Source organism: Emydura macquarii, unplaced genomic scaffold (genome assembly GCF_026122565.2).
Source record: "Emydura macquarii macquarii isolate MOO-44397 ecotype Brisbane River unplaced genomic scaffold, CSIRO-AGI_Emac_v2 contig_3470, whole genome shotgun sequence".
NCBI classification, from domain to species: Eukaryota; Metazoa; Chordata; order Testudines; family Chelidae; genus Emydura; species Emydura macquarii.
This window is the reverse complement of record NW_027133607.1, coordinates 6,564,697-6,583,702: the sequence shown is the minus strand read 5'-3', so window position 1 is coordinate 6,583,702 and position 19,006 is coordinate 6,564,697. Positions and strand designations below refer to the sequence as shown.

Genomic DNA, 19,006 nt, shown 5'->3' with positions numbered 1-19,006 from the left:
ACTTTGCTTTAGTTCTGTGTATATATACACTGAAGCACCATTCACCAGTTCTTTATGGAACTGTACAATATCTATTAGATGCAAACATTTCAAGATTTGTTATAGGAAATACAATGTGGGGTCTATCTTTTATTTTCTCTTTTTGGTGGTGGTTCTATTTGTTACACCTTTTTTGTTTTGTTTATTTTTGGCAATCTTCTTTAGATGACTCCTGTTTCACCAGTCCTCCCACCAGCTTCTGGTATTCTCTAGTAGGGTGTTTTTTGTTTTTTTGTTTTTTGCCAGTTGTCTGTTTTGAATATTGTATGGTCTGAGCAGAAATGACCATTAGATGCTAAAAGACTTTTTGCTTTTACCCAGACCCTGTTCTAACAGATGTAGTTTCTTTCAGATTTTTTGTTTTGCTGACAAATGAAATTTTGGGGTTGTCTTTTCTAATACCAAGTTCTCCTCCTCTTGAAATGTATAATCTTCACTGAGATATCATAAAGTTTTCATTTGGAAAGTATTCCACTTATATAACAGATACTTATTTAATGATCTACCACTCTTGTTTTTATTCCCTATTAGAATTTGGCTGATCAATATGTAATTGATTGTTCAGGTTAGATGTGTTATGTCTGTATTGGCTGATACTTGAATCTTATTTATTATACTTTTAAAAAAGTTCCTTGCTTCATTAGACTTCTTTTTACTTTTTCTTACGCAAGAACAATAAACTTCTGGATACAGATCCTGGTGAGCAGCATAATTGTTATGCTGTGTGTGTGTGTGTGTGTGTGTGTGTGTGTGTGTGTGTGCGCGCGCGCGTGTGTGTCTATGTTGCCAAGATCTGAATTAGAGAAATGAACTATTGAAATATCTTTTCAGATGTATTCAGATTGATTAGTGTAAAATGTTTTTTGCAATCCTTGTATTATAGCTAAGGTTAAGATTCTGTCATGGGTATTTTTAGTAAGTCAGGGACAGATCATGGACAATAAACAAAAATTCACAGATGCGGTGACCTGTCACAGACTTTTACTAAAAAACCCGATCAGCTGTTTGGTAGTGGGGATGGGGCCAGCCAGACACCCCGGTCTGCTGTTCCACAGCAGGGCTAACAGCTGCTTCAGCCCTGTCTGAAATCATGGAAGTCCCAGAAAGTCACGGAATCCGTGACCAGATTGTATCCTTAATTATAGCTGTTTTAACGATGGACATTTACACTGTTTACGGTCTCTGAGGAGCAATCAAAGCGGCATAGGCAGGGAACCATGCAGCCTGGAAAAACTTTGGTCAGGAAAGAAACATACAAGTCTCCTCCCAAGAGAGGTGATGGCTGGAAGCCAAGAAGTGGGTGCCCTTTCTGGACTGTGGAGCCGGAATCCAGGTGCAGTTGTCCTGAACTGAGACAAGGAGTATTGGACTGCGCGCAGGAGGCATGCCAGAGAGGTTGGAGCCAGAAACTGTCTTTGTGTGGGCAGGTTTGAGTCACTGTCTCTGGCTCTGACTACTGTAATCTAGCAAGGATACCCACTTTGCCGAAGAAAGGTGACAGCTGGAAGCCGAAGAGACCTACATGTCCCTCTCTGCTGTACGGGGTATTTTCAGGCCTCACCATTCCCTCCCTGCGCTGCTTTTGCTTTCTCCTCAGAACTTATAAATGTTGTAATTGCCCACAGCTATAATGTAACACAGAGCTCTTTCTAAGTAAGCACATTTATTCTTAAGGCGAAAGCATTTAGGAGAAAACATAGTAAAACAATTAAAGAATATGCCTGCGTGCTAATATGATTATCAAAGATCACCCCATCTCCAAAAAGAGCTCTGGTAGGAGTCAGTCCTTCAAATCTCACACAAGGGTTTTTCTGTGGTTACAAGTTAACGCCTTTTGCTCAGAACAAGAGTCCTTGTGCAGAGGTTAGTCTTCCCTTTATACTACTTGGGTCTTTGATTTGTGAAGAGGTAGTCAGACAGACAATGGTTCTCTCTCCTTAGTGCATAGCTTCAAAAGATAGGGTCAGGAGGTGGGAATTTGCATTTACCTCCCCCTCACCCAGGTATGTCCTAGGAAACCCACTTTACTTGTTTATCCTGAAAGTTTCTTCTTGCCTGGCACATGGTTTACAAGAGTCCTTTGAAGTTCATAACACTTCCCAGGGTTTACAATGGCCGTGTCTCCTTCCTAGAGAAGTTGCATACAATCCCACCAGTATACATAAACTTTGTATTTATAATACAATGGACTCCAAAGCTTTTTAAATTAAGGCCGTTTCCTACAATATATTTGGTAGATCTTACTGAATTATGTGGCACACGCCTCTCCTGAAAGTGAGGCCTTGCGTTGTAGCTGTCCTAGGCTTCCAGGTTGAGTGCTGATACCCCAGAAGCTTAAGCATAACCTTCCTCAGAGCTCCATCCTTGTGGGCACTAAGGTTTCTAGTTTACCTCTCCAAGGACATGTAATAGTTGAAGTAAAAAGACACAGGCCTGGCAGAAAGATTTCTAGAACAATCATTCTTCACTTTAGACAGCATGAGATACACAGATCCAGGTAAAACAATGAACACCTAACCTGCCATTACCTGCCTCAGTTTCACATGACTCCTGAGCATTCTTAGGGGTGTTGGTTCCTTACAAGGTTCCAAGTCCCCTCTGTTGGTCTGCAGTCATCCAGTTCATGGCTTCTCCTCTGCATCATAGTTTTTCTCTCTTTCTGTTCCCTTCAGTAAATTCAGTCAGCTCCAACTAGTCCTGCTGCCAAAAGGTTCCTTCTTTTTCAGGAAACATGCTCTTTGGTACCTCTCTCTGGAGCTACTCAGCCTCTGGGTGTAAAGGGCTCTAGTAACACTTTGGTCTTTGTTCCTCTGTTAGGGATTTTCCTCTTCTCTAGGGATCTGAGGAGAGCTGGTTTCATTTACATTGCATCTCTCTCTCTATTCTTAATACTGTTCACTTATTGATGGTCCTTAATGACTGTCTCATTTGAAAGTGGACATTTCAGACACCCCACCTTGTCTCCTTAGCACAAGGAGATTATCTGGAAAGAAGTAGCTATCTGAGGCTAAGTAGGTAGCAATAAAACAGTGAGTGGGTAAACTGAGTCACACAGTTCACTTATAAATACAGAAATTTCCCACATTCTTAACAGAATCTTAACAGTTTTTGTTTTGATTTGTGATGCTCACTGAGTTGTTGGGGGAGATTAGTACGTGCTGCAACATGTGAACTAGATCCATGTTCCTTATGGCTGGTTGATAAATTCTTTTGGAATTTTTAGCTTTCTGAGATGCTCTAAATTAAAATATGAGACACACATTTGGTACATATTTGGAAATATAACAGGGGTGGCCAAACTGTGGCTCGTGAGCTGCATGCATCTATTTTTTTACAGTTAGTGTGGCTTGAGGAGCCCCCTATATCTGCCCCCCCCCTCCGCCTACCGCACTGGGGTGGGGAGATTGGAGCTTCTGCCCTCTGACAGGGATGGTGGGACTATAGTATTCTGCTCAGTGGAGTGGGGGGGTCTCAGGAGTGAGTAAGTTTGGCCACCTCTGCAATATAATAATAATAATAAATAATCCAGTGTCTTGAAATTGGAGATGGGCTGAGGCTGTGCTGGGTTAGGCCAAATGCAGATAAGACCAAAGCAGTGACAATGATTTGGTGGAAGCAACAAGACTAGGTGGCATGGGTGATCTGTCTAAATCTGATTAAAGTTTGGGCCTATCTAGAAGTGTGCACATCTTTCTGCTGTGGACCCTGCTCCCATGATCCATGCCTGTGTCACCTTGTGACATGGCTGGTGCCATGCACTCTGTGGTGCTGCTGATTGGGACCGTTCAGTCTCAGGGTAATGCAAATGCAGCTGGTCATCTGAGTGATGTGTGAAGCAGTACTTGAGAAATTGCATTGATTTCTATCCAGTTCCTGGGTGAGTTCAAGACGCTGGCTTTAACGTTAAAGTGCTTTGGGATCCGAATATATGCTTCTCCCTCCTTGCCACAGTGGATATTAGAGGAGGCGCTTGAGATAGTCCCTTTGATATAAACAAAAGAGAGCTGCTGGAGAGGCATCCTTCTTACTGGAAATTGTTTCCCTCCCAACCCAGCTTTACTTGTTGATGTTTAGATGTAGGAGGTTCAAAGTTATAGGAAGATTTAGGTGGTGTGTGTGTGTCTTGTGATATTACTTTTTTTTTTTTTGGTGGGAATGTATTCATTGAAAGTTTGTGGAATGAAGACCATTTGACGAAAATGTGTACATTTAAAATTTGGACGATGCTTAGATCGCTGAATAGAGAAATTAAGACAATAAAAAAGTTTGCAAAATTTTGCTTCTTTAATTGGAAGTAATACTGTCTTCTTGTAACATCTTTTCATATTGTCACATTTAAGGTTAATTTTTTTTCTGCTAATTGTAGTTAATGAAGAAGAACTAAAGAAAAGAGTAGCTGAAGAATGGACATTGGAACAAGCCAGGAGAGAGACTGAAGCTCAAAAAAGGTTTGTTTGTGATCATATGTAACTATATTTTTAAAATTCATTTAATGCTTTTGGTAATGCTACAGTATCTGATGAGATCTGTTTAATGTAAACATTGAACTACGGTGGCATTAGAAGAAACTGCAGTCCTTTTGCTTATACTGTATATTTTGGTGTTAAGTGTGTGTTAAAACATATTAACTGATGTTTCCTTGTTGTAACTCATGGGTTCTCAAACTTTTTTTTGCTGGGATCCTGTTTGAAAATATTTCAGTCTGTGATGACACCACCCCTCCCCACGCCCCCCCTACCAGACCACCCTTACTTCTGCGATGCTGCTTGTAACAGTGCTGCCCTCAGAGCTGGACCCCTGGTCAGCAGCCTCTGCTTTTGCGACCCCCACTCATCCCCCCACAATAATCTTGAAATCCCCTTTTGGGTTGGGACCTCCAGTTTGAGAAACACTGCTGTAACTCTCATTAAATTTTGATCTAAATCACTTTGATGCCACAAGCCTGACTTGTCTGGTCAGATCAATTTCTTCACCTTAAGCTCAATCTTAGACTTTTCTGTAGTGGTGTTGATGCGTGGAAATAACTCTAGAAAAAAGGAAAGGTGTGCTTCTTAGGTTTGGCCTACACTTAAGTTAGGTTGACATAGCTATGTCGATTTGGGGTGGGGAAAAGACACGTTCCTGACCATCATAGCTATGCTAACCCCCAGTATAGATGCATCTAAGCCAACAGAAGAATGCTTCCATCAAGAAGCTACCATCAGACTGGGAGGTGATGTTCCTACACTGATGGAAAAACCTCTTCTGTTGGTGTAGCTGCATCTATGCTATGGGTTATGCTTGTGTACCTATGCCGGTGTAGTCTCTAGGCATGCGTATACCACATGCTACAGTGGCAGAGCAATGGTAATGTAGATGTTTTTTTCATTGATGGAAGGTGTTTTTCCATCGATGTAGTTAATCCATCTCTCTGAGATGATGGAATTTTTCCATCAACCTAGCCACATCTACACCAAGGATTATTAGGTCGATCTAATTATGGAGCTCAGGGTGGGAATTTTTTCACAGCTGTGAATGACATAGCGAGCTCTATCTAATTTTTTAAGTGTAGACCAAGCCTCTGTAGTGTAGACACAGACTTAGAACTCTTCCACTTGATCAAGGGTAAATTTTGACATCAGGAAAAGTGTTAGTTTCTTGTGCAATGTTTCTGTGTTTTGTTATGGTGCTTCTGGAACTGCTTTAATGCTTAGTGCTCGCATAGTGCTTTGAAGCCGCAAAGTGCTGTACTAACAGCTCATTGGAAAGAAGCTCTTTCATGATTTCTTTGTATGTAACATGCTACTATGTGTCCTTTTAAATATATTATCTACTTCTCACAAATGTTACTGTGAGTGGCTGTTTAATGGTTCATGGGCAAAAGAGGTTATGAGGCCTTGGATCCTGAATTTGTTAGGACATATTAACATTGTAAATACTGTACAATAATCCATTAGCAATTATTTTTAAAATATTTTAATTACTAACCAGGTTTTGGAGAACATCTCTTCTGTCATTAGTTAAACATACTCATATTAACTAAACCTTTTATTTTCTGGGTGTGTCATATACGTTTTTAAACATATGGAACATAAATCACAAACAAGGTATTGTCCTTTCCCTTTTGAGTGGGGAGAAAGGCTTATTATGGTAGATTTCTTAAATCATTATGTAATGAGTACTACTAAAATTGTCTGCATATATTTCAATTGTTTCCTGTACGGCACTATGTTGTTTAATTGGATTAGGTTGATGGAGTATATAATTGGATACCAGAATACAAATACTCTAAAACATAATCAGTCATCTTTGATTAAGCAGTAAAGCCAATCAATATGTTATGGTAAAATCTCTTCTCTATTACAGCTATTTTTAATTTAATTTGGAAGTTCTGATTAAAGTTCTTGAATTTAGTATTAACTTACTGTAGTTTTGTATAAACATTTTACCATGTGGAAATTACTATGTTCCTTTGAGGAGTGTTCCTGTGGGTGCTTCACTTCAGGTGAAAGGTTGTCCCTGTGCCTTTGATTGGAGAATTTCAGCAGCAGCACCTGTCTAGGTTGCACATGCATTCTCCCCATCTCATGCCATTGTTTTGGACACTGTCTGACCCCTTTCTACTCATAATGGAAGACAACCACCATGGACAAAATGGGTTCTAGAAATAATCAGCATGGGTTATTCAATACCATTCACCTCCATCCCCCCTACACACGCTTCCTCTCCATCCCTCTTCAGGGACCCCCTCACGAAAACCTTCAATGGCAAGAAGTAAACCACCACCAAACAGTTTCATCACCGTAGTTGATCGGATCTCAACAGTACTGAACAGCCCACAGATATTGTCAAGGAACTGCTAGGTCATATGGTGGCAACCACATTCGTGGTATGATGCACAAGGCTTCACATGCAGTGCATTCAGAGATGGCTAAGAACTGTTTATATTCCACACAGACGTTGTGTGGCATTGTTGCATATAAAACGTATAGAACTGCGCACAGTTCGCAATGCATGCTTGCACTTCCTGCCCCTGATGGGGACTGAGACGATAAAGGTACTGATGGGCAATATTGCCTGCATGTTTTATATAACCTGATGGGGGGGCCAAGATCACATTCCCTATGTACCAAAACCATGAAACAATGGAACTGGTGTATCCGACACAATGTCAACATATCAGCCTCATATCTCCCAGGATGTCAAAATACTACAGCAGATGCACTGAGCAGAGAATGCTTTCAGGACCACAAGTGGGAGTTAAACAACACAGTCTGGCAGAGCATATTTAGACACTGGGGTCATCCATCCACAGACCTCTTTGTGACATCCCAGAATTACAAATGCCCACAATTCTGCTCGAGAACAGGGTCAGGGTTCCGATCCCTGGGCGTTGTCTTTTTCCTCAAATAGGACATGCCTCTGCTATATACGTTTCCCCCATCCTCCTGCTATCGAGGGTAATACATAAAATAAGGACCAAGAAGGCCAAAATCATTTGGATAGTCCCCACGTGGCCCAGACAAATTGGGTGCTCGTACTTGTTGAGGATGGCAGTATGTATACTGTGCATTTTTCCCTTTGTGCCGAACCTGCTGTCACAGGAGGCCGGACAGGTTTAACACCCAAACCTGCAGAGGCTTCACCTGAGAGTATGGTTCCTCCATGGTTCCATCATGAAAAAATGAACTGCTCAGAAGATGTGAAACAGATATTATTAAACAGCAGAACAACAGCCACACATAATGCTTGCGTAAATAAAAGATTCAGCATATGGTATTAGAACAAACAAGCCAGGGCCGTTACCGCCCCCTTACTACTGATATTAGAATACATATTAAAGCTGAAGAAATCGAGCCTGCCGCTTAGCTCAGTCAGAGTATACTTCACAGCTATTACCACTTTTCACCATAAGGTGGATGCGGTATCTATTTGCCTATCCTACCACCAAATGATTTCTGAAGGATATCAGAAACATCTATCCCGAAATACAAGTCGCCACCCCACCTTGAGACTTGAACTTAGTATTTCACTGTCTTACTGGGCCTCCATTCGAACCATTAGCAACATGTTCTCTGACAAATGTGTCAGTGCAGGTAGCCTTCCTAGTCACTATCATGCCTTCCTGCCGAGTGGAGAGTTAAGGGCTCTCATGGCACACTCACCAGGTACCATCTTTTTCAACAACCAGGACACTGTAAGATCTAATCCTAAATTTTTACCCAAAACGTCTTCTTTCCACTTGAACCAACCAATCCATCTTCCCTTGTTCTTTCCTAAACCTCATGAGGGTAAACGGGATCTAGTACTACACACTCTAGACATCAGATATGCACTAGAGTTCTACCTTGAAAGAACTAAGCCCTTTAGGAAGTCACTTGAGCCGTTTATTTTGACTTCAGAACGATCTAAAGGTTCCGTTATATCCAAACAAAGGCTCTCTAAATGGATTTCTGGGTGCATCCACCTTTGTTATCACCAGAAGGATCTACAACCCCCAACAGGATCCGAACCCACTTCTCCAGATCCTTATCTACTTCAGCAGCCTTTCTAAACAATGTACTGATCATGGACATATGTAAAGCAGCCACCCAGGCATCAGCACACATGTTCACAGCAACTGACCAGGGCTCAAGATTGAACGCATTATTAGGACTTACTGTGTTATCAGTTACTCATGCAACTCTCAAGCCCCTTCCATCCACCCAAGGGGCACTGCTCTACAGCCATCTGAAGTGGAGCACCCACAGGATCACTCGTCGAAGGAGAAGAGGAGGTTACTCACCCTGTGTACAGTAACTGATGCTCTTTGAGATGGGTGTCCTTGTGAATGTTCCTCTACCCACCCTCCTCCCCTCTACTTGGGAGTTCAGTTTATGGACTGCCCGGTAGAGAAGGAACTGTGGAGGGCTCTGGTTGCACAGGGCTAGATAGGCATCGACAACGGCGCGATACAGGGAGAGTGCATGTGCTACGTAGGTGGGCACTGCTGCCGAAATTTACATTAAATGTGCAGGTAAGCGCATTCACTTGAAGTGGAGCACCCACAGGGACACCTATCTTGAAGAACCTGCACAGGAGTGAGTAACCTTCTTTTTTGTGGTTCTATTATTTTATGACTTGAGACTTTTCAGTAACTTTCATTGGTGGATATTCCATGATTGAATTTTCATGTGCCCTGCCTTGGCCTGAAAAGATAATAGGCAGACTGGCTTTGTCAGACCTCTGATTTCATATTTTGCAAAGATCATTGCTGATGGTCTTGCCTGAATTTGGCTAGTGATAAAGAATTTTTCTGTCAATGTAAGAAAAATACTATAGGTGATGAGATCTCTTTCCTTGTCTTAAAATAAAATCAGGTTTGAAGAGTCTATGATGAGAAAAGTCACCTGCCAAATCTTGGCAGTAATCTTTGAACCCTGTACATATTATTCTTGGGAAAGAAAGAAGAATCAGGTTTTTTTTCTCCTTCTATTTTCTTCCTGTGTAGCGTGCAAAAGTTGTTTTCAACATAGTGTTCATTTATTTTTTTAAAAGTTGTCTTTCCCAGTCTTAATAGGTGCAGATATTTTTCAAACTGATCTTGATGTGAGGATTTGATCAGTGACTATGAGTTAAGTTCTGGTTGGTATTTGCACTTCATGAATAAGCCAGACTCTGACTAATGTGGAGCTAATGGGATTTAAGTGTTCCTCTCTAGATAAGGCTCTTCTGAACTCTATGGAAGCTGCTCTGTAGGTCCCTCTGTGAATGACTTTATAATGTTCAGGTTCCATATGCAACCAACTTAACCTACGTAGTGTATTCATGGTGGGAAGAGTATAGCTGGACATACACCCAGCTGTCATAGCTCACACTGCCCTTCACTACTTTCTCCCCTCCAGCCCAGCTTTTTGTGTGTTGTGAATAATTATTATTTAATAAAGACATACTCTGTGAAGGATAAGCATTCTTTGTCTCTTGCACACGGTGGTTTCAGCTTACATTGTTACACAATGCAAGCTGACTAGCAGTCATAGCATGGCACAGTGCTGTTTACAAAGATACCTTATTGGTGCTCATTGTCAAAATAGTTCCTCAAAGCTTCCCTAATTCAAATGGCCCCCTGTTGAACCCCTCTAATCGCCCTGACATCTGTTTGTTCATAGTCAGCCACAAGGCTATCCACTTCTGCACTCCACCCAGGGGGAAACTTTTCACCCTTAGCTTCACAAATATTATGAAGCACACAGCAGGCGACTATAAGCATGGGAATGTTTTCCTCCTTTAGATCTAACCTGCCATAAAGAGATCGCCAGTAAGCGTTTAATCTGCCAAACGCACATTCAATGGTCATTAGGCACCTGCTCACCCTGTTATTGAAGCGCTTCTTGCTGCTATCCAGGTTAGTTTTATAAGGCTTCATGAGCCCGTGGCAGTAAGGGGTAGGCTGTGACTCCCAGGATCACTATGGACATTTTAACATCCCCCATTGGAATCTTTTGGTCAGAAAAGAAAGTCCCTGTCTGCAGCTTTCTATACAGGCCAGTGTTCCTGAAGATGAGTGCATCATGCACCTTCCCTGACCAACCCGTGCTGATTTCATCCCAGACCTGCATAGCAATGCGATCCCACAACTCAGTGCTTGTTTCATGAGCCCAAAAGTAATGGTGCACCGTGTATAGATTCTCTGTGAATACAAACAGTAATCCATTGTTTTATTTGCATGGCACACAGCAGGTCAGGTGCCTCGGATTCCTGTTCTGGTTGGGAGCTCATAATATACTGTATGAGCAGCTGCGAAGTGTTCAGAACACTGACAACAGTGGAGAGTAGTGCAGGATCCATCCTTTCAGTTAGAGATAGCAGGTGCATAGGAAACTGGGGCCGTTGAAAAATGTCATGAAACACAGTCCGAAAGCCATGGAATGATGGGACGGAAATCACTGCATCGTGGGATGTTGAGTCTGCACCCATCATGCACTGATTCTCTCTGCCTTCCCACTACTCATAGTGGTGCAAGGTGGCGAGTTGCACAGTGGGATAGCTGCCCAGAGTTAACTGCTCTCACTGTCGATGCTAGAGCACCAACTAAGGAAGCGCTTTAATGACAGAGTGCTGTGTGAACAGTCACAAGCGTTGTAATTATAGCGCTTTTTGATCATTGCCCTAACTTGCATTGACAGCACCCTAGGGTTGATAAGGCCTTTGCCAGAGAGCATAATGTCACCAGTTCTGACCCCAGCCCTTGACATCTGATTCACAGCTGTTATCTAGAAGAGTAAATCAGCACATCTGATTTCTTTTTTTGAAGAAATTTGTAGAGAGGTGTGAATTTAAATGACACCACATTTTAGTAGTATAAAAACTTAGCTGCGCTTGGATTTTTATTTCTTTTGAAAGCAATTTAATTTGAAAATGTGCTACTTTTTCATTGCTAGCTTTTCTTCTTTACAAAAGTACTTAAGGCTGGACTGTATTGAGTGTACATCGAGTTTATGCCTTCATGTCTCTAAAATTAGTTTTATAGCTTTTTACACACAATGGCATGTGATACATAGCTGGGTTTTTATTCCTCTTTCAAAAAATACGCTTTCTTCAACCTTATTGTCATAGTAAAAATGCTATTAAACATAAAGATGCTTTGAACCATCTGAAAGGTGTAATTGTTTTTGCTGAGATGCCTAATACAAAGGAATATGCTGATTATCTAAGTGCATGTGTTCACAGTATATGGCTACTTCCTGATCTCATTACAGGATGTCTTCTGCTGTATTCTGAGATCAAAGTGAAAAGGAAAGAAATGACTTGATTACACAGAAGTAGTAGTGGCTTCTGGACTCTGCTCTTTGTTATACAAATACAAATGCTCAAATATTCTCCTCTAGTTTTGGTTATTGATCAGTACATTGCACTCACTATTGGTTAAAACTGAAAAGCAACATCTAATAAGTTTTACATCACTTTCAATTAAAAAGAAAATGAAGTTGAAATGAATTATGTTTAACTTTACACATTGAGTTCAAATGGACTCCTCACATACATAATGTTAAGCATGTGTTAAGCATTTGCAGGATTGGGCTTCTCATGACCTCAGGTGTCCTATCACCTGGCTTCAGTTACCTGCTGCCACAACCAAGCTTCTGACTTGGAAATTTTACATTGGGGCACCCGTCTGTCTGCGTCTTTATTATGAACACCCTGTCCCCAAGTTCAGAGATCCCCTGATAGATATGGTGGGTGTTCTTTGAAGGCTGCTGCAGAAATCCCTCTTCACCATACCTCCCCTCCAGGAAGAATTAACTAAATTGTAATTTATTATGTATAATTAAAAGGTAGGAATGAACTTCAGCACTAATCATCTGGCAGTGCCCACTGTCCTTTACAAGCCCCAGAAAATCTTATTTTGTACCCTTCTTCAGACTTCCTTTTCATAAGCCACGGAGTCCAAGTACTCCAAATCTGGTCTCCCCCGCCACTCTCTTGGCAATCAGGACCTCTGTCATTCCTGAAAGACCAGTCTTTGGAGTTGGGAGAGACGTTACTTGGCAACTTCAGCAAGCCCAGACCTAACTCCCTCCAGTTGACAAGTGTCCGTATTCATTCCTCCAAAGGTCCTTCTCCAACTACTGACTTTTGAACAAATGTTCCCTAACTTTCTCCACAGAGCCTAACACTCCATTTTTCTCAAGACTATCACAGATACATAGATTCCAAGACTTTCATTTACAAAGAGTGTATATATATTTGTAAAATACAGATCTGTGGCCTTGATACCTTTTTGTGCGTGGTTGGGTGGCTGGATATGATGTTGAACCCTGTCATCTGTTTCCTTGAGAACATGCTGCTCAATTAAATCCTGGGCTGTATGAGAGGCTAATAGAATTCAGAGAGACTCCATGAGGTCATAATTCCCCCACAATTTATTAGGATTTTCTCTCCCCAAGGTTTTTGTATTTTTCCAAAATTTGCAAGTTGTTGGGTTTCTGAAGATGAAATATGTCATGGAAATTTTCAATTTTCAGATCAATTCACAACTATTTCAAGAACACATAGTTATTAAACTAAAAGACTTAACACTATAGGGTGAAATTCTGGACCTAATTAACTCAGTGGGAGTTCTATTACTGACTTCAGCGGACCCAGAATTTTATCCTATGTTTTCATTACCCCTCTCATTTTCACCAAACTATCCTCTGACTTTTCTTAACATTGCTGTAATGAAGCAGCCCTATAAATGATATACTAGGAATGTAGCCGCCCATGCTAACAAATTGGATTAATGTGCTAGTTGTACATAGACTATTCCTTGATATACCTTTTTTTAAATGAAGACAACGCTCACAGAATGATTTGAGGAAAGGGTACATGTTAGTTATGTCGCGTTCAAATCATAGAACCTTAAGATACAGCGAAGTATGGCTTTAAACTCCCGTGAGCGACTGAGTTAGCACTAGTTATCGTAACTTGTTTTAATAGCTGAATTGTTTTTCTACTGTTTGTTTTTCCACATTTGAAATGTTTTTCATCTTAAAAGTATTTTTTCCTTTAGAGAAGTGATACTCTGTGAATATAGTTCAACTTCAGCAGCTTGTACTCTCTTTGAAATAATATGCAGGGACATCTATTGAGCTACACAGACTTTGGTTACAGTCATGGGAATTTACAGGTGTCAATTTTGGCACAGCGGGGCTCCTCTATTTTTCTCTAAATAGAACAGAAGCACCTTGAGAAGAGGATAAAGATAGAAAACAATAAAACAGAGTTCACAGTTTCTTCCCTATTTCATATTAGTAGCTACATTACTGTAATATTACAAACAAATTAGACTTGATGTACTGAAAACTAAGAATAAAAATTAAAGAATTGTATATCTCTTTAAAAAACAGAACCAAAAAGTAGGCATCTTTTAGAGCCTTTGGATATTATTTAGCATTGAGTACATAGCACTTCACAAACAATGAAAAAGCATAAGTCCCAGCCAGCCTAAAATATACATCTCTCTGTAAAAGATGACCAAAAAGAGTGGGGGAAGAAATGTGGGAAGATGTGGTTATACAACAATGAAAAAATCAGGAAATGTTTGTTGTTTACACACACTGTTTTTCCCCCACGTTGGTTAAGATGTGTGGACGGTATCTGGTACAGAAGCAGATGTGGAGGTGATGTTAGTGACTTAATTTGCCAAGATACGAAATTGTATAAAATACGTGAATAAAATTTTCAGTACTTGTGATTTTCAGGGCGAATCTCCAGATTCCCCCTTAAGGGGTTGGGTAAATAGATAAACCTTGAATTTCTAGCTTGGGTTTGTGTCACAACTCTGATGCTCAGTTGTCAGATATGTCTATATGTTCATATCGGTGATGATGGCAGTTTGAACTTGCTGTTGATGTGCCAGTAAAAGATTTTCATGTAATTGGAAATATTTGTCTTGATGGCTCAGAGATGGCCTGCACCGGGCCAGATGGTGCCATGGCTCATGAACTTCAAAGATGAGAATCTGCTTCTGGTCAGCAAGATGTACCTGCTTCATTGAGTTCTGCTGAGAAATTTGCACAACTCAGCGGAGCAGCATGCATGCCTTTGGGAGACAGTGACAGCATTAAGCTAGCACTAGCGATCATGGAGTAATAAAATTCACATCCGCAATAGAAAGAAATGGTATTAAGCTAGATGCGTTTGTTTCCAAGAAACAAACTTTATGTATTATGAAGTTTCAGATTTTCCAACCCTCCAGTGTTATCCTAATTTCATAGTTTTCTGGCTTGTGCTATTGGCTTGCCTTCTACTGCCAGTAGGTGGTACTTGGAATTATTCTAGTTAACAGTGGTGGGTGACTGACGACATCATAACTGTTAGTTGCTCAGATTGTGCCTTTCATCTGGATTTTGGAGCATGTGCAGATATTTAACATGTTTCACAACACTCCTGAGGGGAGAAGAGTAAGCATTCTGAACTGTAGAGATGGGAAAATTGAGACACAGTGTAGTTAAATGGCTTGCCCAAAGCATACAGAAAGTTAGTGTCAAATCTGGAAATAGAACCCTAGAATCTGACTTGTAGGTCCCTGGCCTAACAACTGTTGCAAACTCCTTTCATCGCCCAGTTTCATGAAATTGTGCAGGATTTGCAGGATGTGCAGGTTTAATGTGTGAACTGCATAGTAATTTGTGTGTAGTAGATACCTTAACATTTTGCCTTTGATGAACAAATATCAATTCTACCTTCAATGTGCTTGGTGCTGTATAAGTCACAGATCCAATTACCTCCAAATGTCTGCAGTCTAAAAGTCAGACACAAGAAGAAAGTACGTAAAAGGAAATCAAAAGGGGAGAATAAGTAAAGAATTTATTATGATATTGATGAACTTGCAGCTGAGGTTTGCTTATTGTCAGTCTCAATGAAATATTGGATTTCTTTAACTGTAATGCACACAGAAAATATTTGAACAAGGAGGATGAGTGAAAGACTAAACATATTATAAAAGACAAATATTAATAACTCTTGCTTCCAAATATTTGAAATTTCTTTCTTTCAAACAACTTTATTGGTCTTGGAAATAGTTTAACTTAATTTTGTCTTTTATTTGACTATTTCTGTTCTACCTGTGTGTATGTTCATGTGTTTCATATGTGATTCGGCAAAATATTCGTGACTAATTTTAACATTTTAGTTTTGTGTGTCTCTGCTATGTGCTTATGGATGGGAAACCCCACTGTTTCCTGAGACACCTTTCTCTCATTCAGATTCCTACTGAAAGAGTACTGCTTCTGCTGTGCCCGTAAGAAGTGGTTATTAAAATAATGAGAAAATAAATTGGTAACTTATTCATCATCTTTGGATTTCTCAGTGAATCTTGGCTTCTTGGTTTTACTTTTTTTATTGTAAGGGACTCTTTTGTTTACTGTCCATTGTTAAATACTTTCCCTTTTCCCCTTGTAGCTATCCTCCTTTTCTTCCCCAAACAAAACCAATAATAATAATATGAAGCTAGAATTTCACTATAAAACAAATGCTTTGGATGATCAATGTTTTCCTGAGCTGATGAATGGGGAAATGGAGGAAACAATATATCCATAAAATACTAGTCACTGTATAAATTGTTCCATGGGGGCTTCTAATGATCTGTATTTTGGCACGTGTGAAAAATTTGTTCGGAAGGGGCTGTGAGCTATCTCGGTTAACAGCTGTGTCTGTCTTGCCACAGTAACCAATGCCAGATGATTCAAAGGGAAAGAACAGAACAGGGCAATCATCATGTGAACCATCCCCTATTGTCCATGCCCAGCATCTGGCAGTGTCAGAGGCAGGGTGGATAAAAAAAATCAATGATTTAAAAAAAAAAAAAAATTTGGATTTTTTTATTGAAATCAGTTTGATTTTTTTTAAAATACTAAATTTCTCTCTCGTTTAAAAAAATAAGTTACAATTAAATCTCATCACAAACATGCTAAACCTATACTTAAAGTCTCATAAAAATCAATTAATGGCTCTAGTCTGTCTAGCCTAACTACCAGCTCCTGCTTCTTGAAAGTTCTGGGCTTTCAGTTTCTGTTTCTGAGCAGACTAAAGTCACCTTCAAAGAAAGACACAGGCTGGGATAGGATTGTTGTTGTTCTGTGCTTATGTGGTGGTGGAGCTGGGCCAAGGAAGGCAGAGGAGTTAGTTAAGACACTGTCATAAAGACAGAGACAAAGGACGGAGGCAGAGGAGAAAGGAACAGTGGAGTGGACTGGAAAGAAAAAGGAAAGACATTCAGTACACACACAGCTTCCTGTATTCCCCCATACTTTTAACACAGAAAAATTGCCATGGCTTCTGGGCGTAAGAGAGACCCTATCTGGGAATATTTTGAAGGAATTCCTTCCCTGGGTAAAAAAGGAAAACATGTCAAGTGGAAGAAGGAGATGGAGGTCCTAGATGCAAGAATAAAACATCATAATGAAAACTGCTTATTGGTAGAAAATGATGTGGGTGAACATGTGGATGTGTTTGAAGAACAACGTGGAGTAACTTGTTAGTAACTTACATAATTCACTTCGCAATGCATCATTCTTCAAGACTCTCTCTATGCCTTTTAGTGTAAGTGTGATTTAACAAGTTAATTCCCAAGCTGTTTGCTATGTTGGATGTTGCTAGAAAAAAAAGTTTAGTTTAGCTAATCCTAATGGCTTATTTAATTAGTTAACTAGGTTTAGAATCTATCACCCAAGATACAGTACAGAAAGCTTCAGTAAGAAATCTAGAGTTGCCAGTTGCCACTGGGTGTCATTTTCTTATTTTATATTACATAATACTTGCCCCTTATTTTGGAACATCATGACCACAGACCATAATGGGGATGCCATAAGTCTATTCCCTATTTTACTTCAGCATAACTCAGCTTTCCCAAGGAAAGGCCATCCTATACTTGTTTTCTCAAAAAACAGAAGTGCCAGTGAGTTCTATGGGGCTTACTCCAAAATGAAGTGCACTCTAAGTGCAGTCAGTCTTAGCTTTTTTAGTAATTTGGAATTGGATCTGCATCCTTGCTGAAAAAAATGTAAATGATTAACTGAATAATAGAGTGAGAAGAACGACTATTCAAAATCATTTTTGAATTTTGTTTCAGGATTTCATTTAAGCATAAGAGGCTTTGACTGTGACTGTCTATCTGCAACAATTTCAGAGTCCTCTGTGGTACTTTTAGCGGCAGTGCTGCAACTAAATGTATTTCAGACAACAAAGTACCAGTAGCAAGCAAAAGATTTCAATCATCCAATAAAACCACCACATGGATGGGTTTGTAGTAAGGACCAGCATAGACACCATAGATGAAAAGATTACTCTGTTCATTTATGCCACAAATTCTCCTTTTCGCATTGTCAACCATGTCAATGAAGTGTTCATTGTTGAGTCCTTACGAGCAGGCTACACTCCACCTGGTAGAGCAGACATCAGTGGAAGGTTGCTAGATGCGGTGTATGAGAAGGAGCTTGAACAGCGTGCAAGAAATACTGAGGGGAAATTTGCCAGTTTTAGCCTTAATGGGTGGAACAATGTACACAATGATCCAGTAATATGCGCCTGTGTGACAATAGAAGATGGGGTTGCATAACTTTCAGAAACAATAGATACATCGGGAAATGCCCACACAACAGAATATTTTAAAAAAGTGGCAGTGAAAGCTCTAATAAACTATGAACAAAAATTCAACTGTGTCATGTGCAGTTTTGTCACAGACAATGCTGTAAACATGGCTGTAGGCTGGTGGCAAAGTCCAGCTGGGCGTTACGACCCTTTCTTGGGCCCAGGCTCCAAGAAGGGCAACAGCGCCTTGGTCTACGGGAATAAGCTTCGCAGATTATAAGTCTGTAGCCCTAGCCCCCTGTGGGGCGGGCTTTCCTTACAGTCTGTAACCTTCTGGCCCCCAAGTAGGGCAGGGCTTGTACAGCAGTCTATCACCCCCGGCCCTCCAGGAGGGCAGGGCTGGTGAAGTAGTCAGTAGCCCCCAGTCCTCAAGCGGGCAGGGCAGGTATAATAATCTAAAGCAGGCGGGTGGGGCTGGCAAAGCTCAGTACCCTCTGGTGTGCAGGTTCAGAGGGAGCCAAGCACTCCTGGGGTGGTGAGGGAAGGGGACGTAGGCCCACCTGACTCCACTGCATCCCAGCCCAGGGCCCTATCAGTGGTGAAGTGGTTTGCCACTGAGTCAGCGGGGATCCAGCCGCAACACACTGACTAGTCCAACCCCAGACTCAGCCACTCTGGAGTTGGCTGTCCCTGGGCTATTTCCTTCCACCCTGTGTCTGAGTACCTGTGGCCAATCATCTCCCTCCAGGTCACTGGGGTAGACAGCGAGCAGGACTCCCACGAGTCCCTCACCGTCGACAGGTCCGGAAACTTCTCAGGGTTGTCAGTGAAGGGCTGCTCCTCCAGGTCCCACGGGTCCTCTGGTACACCAGGCTCAGTCCGCTTCAATGGGTTCCTGACATCGGGCAGCTTCTCCAGGTGAAGACTGGCCTCAGGG

The 19,006-nt window shown here is 41.0% G+C and overlaps 1 protein-coding gene across 2 annotated transcripts in view; it reads left to right on the top strand.

Moving 5' to 3' along the window:
* The window catches only part of CHCHD3 (coiled-coil-helix-coiled-coil-helix domain containing 3), a 257,774-nt gene that overhangs the window by 31,986 nt on the left and 206,782 nt on the right, over positions 1 to 19,006 (top strand). For both annotated transcript variants that reach the window (XM_067534919.1, XM_067534918.1), the window contains exon 3: positions 4,406 to 4,487. In XM_067534919.1, the coding sequence (XP_067391020.1) occupies positions 4,406 to 4,487 (82 nt within the window). The remainder of the gene's footprint in view (positions 1 to 4,405; positions 4,488 to 19,006) is intronic.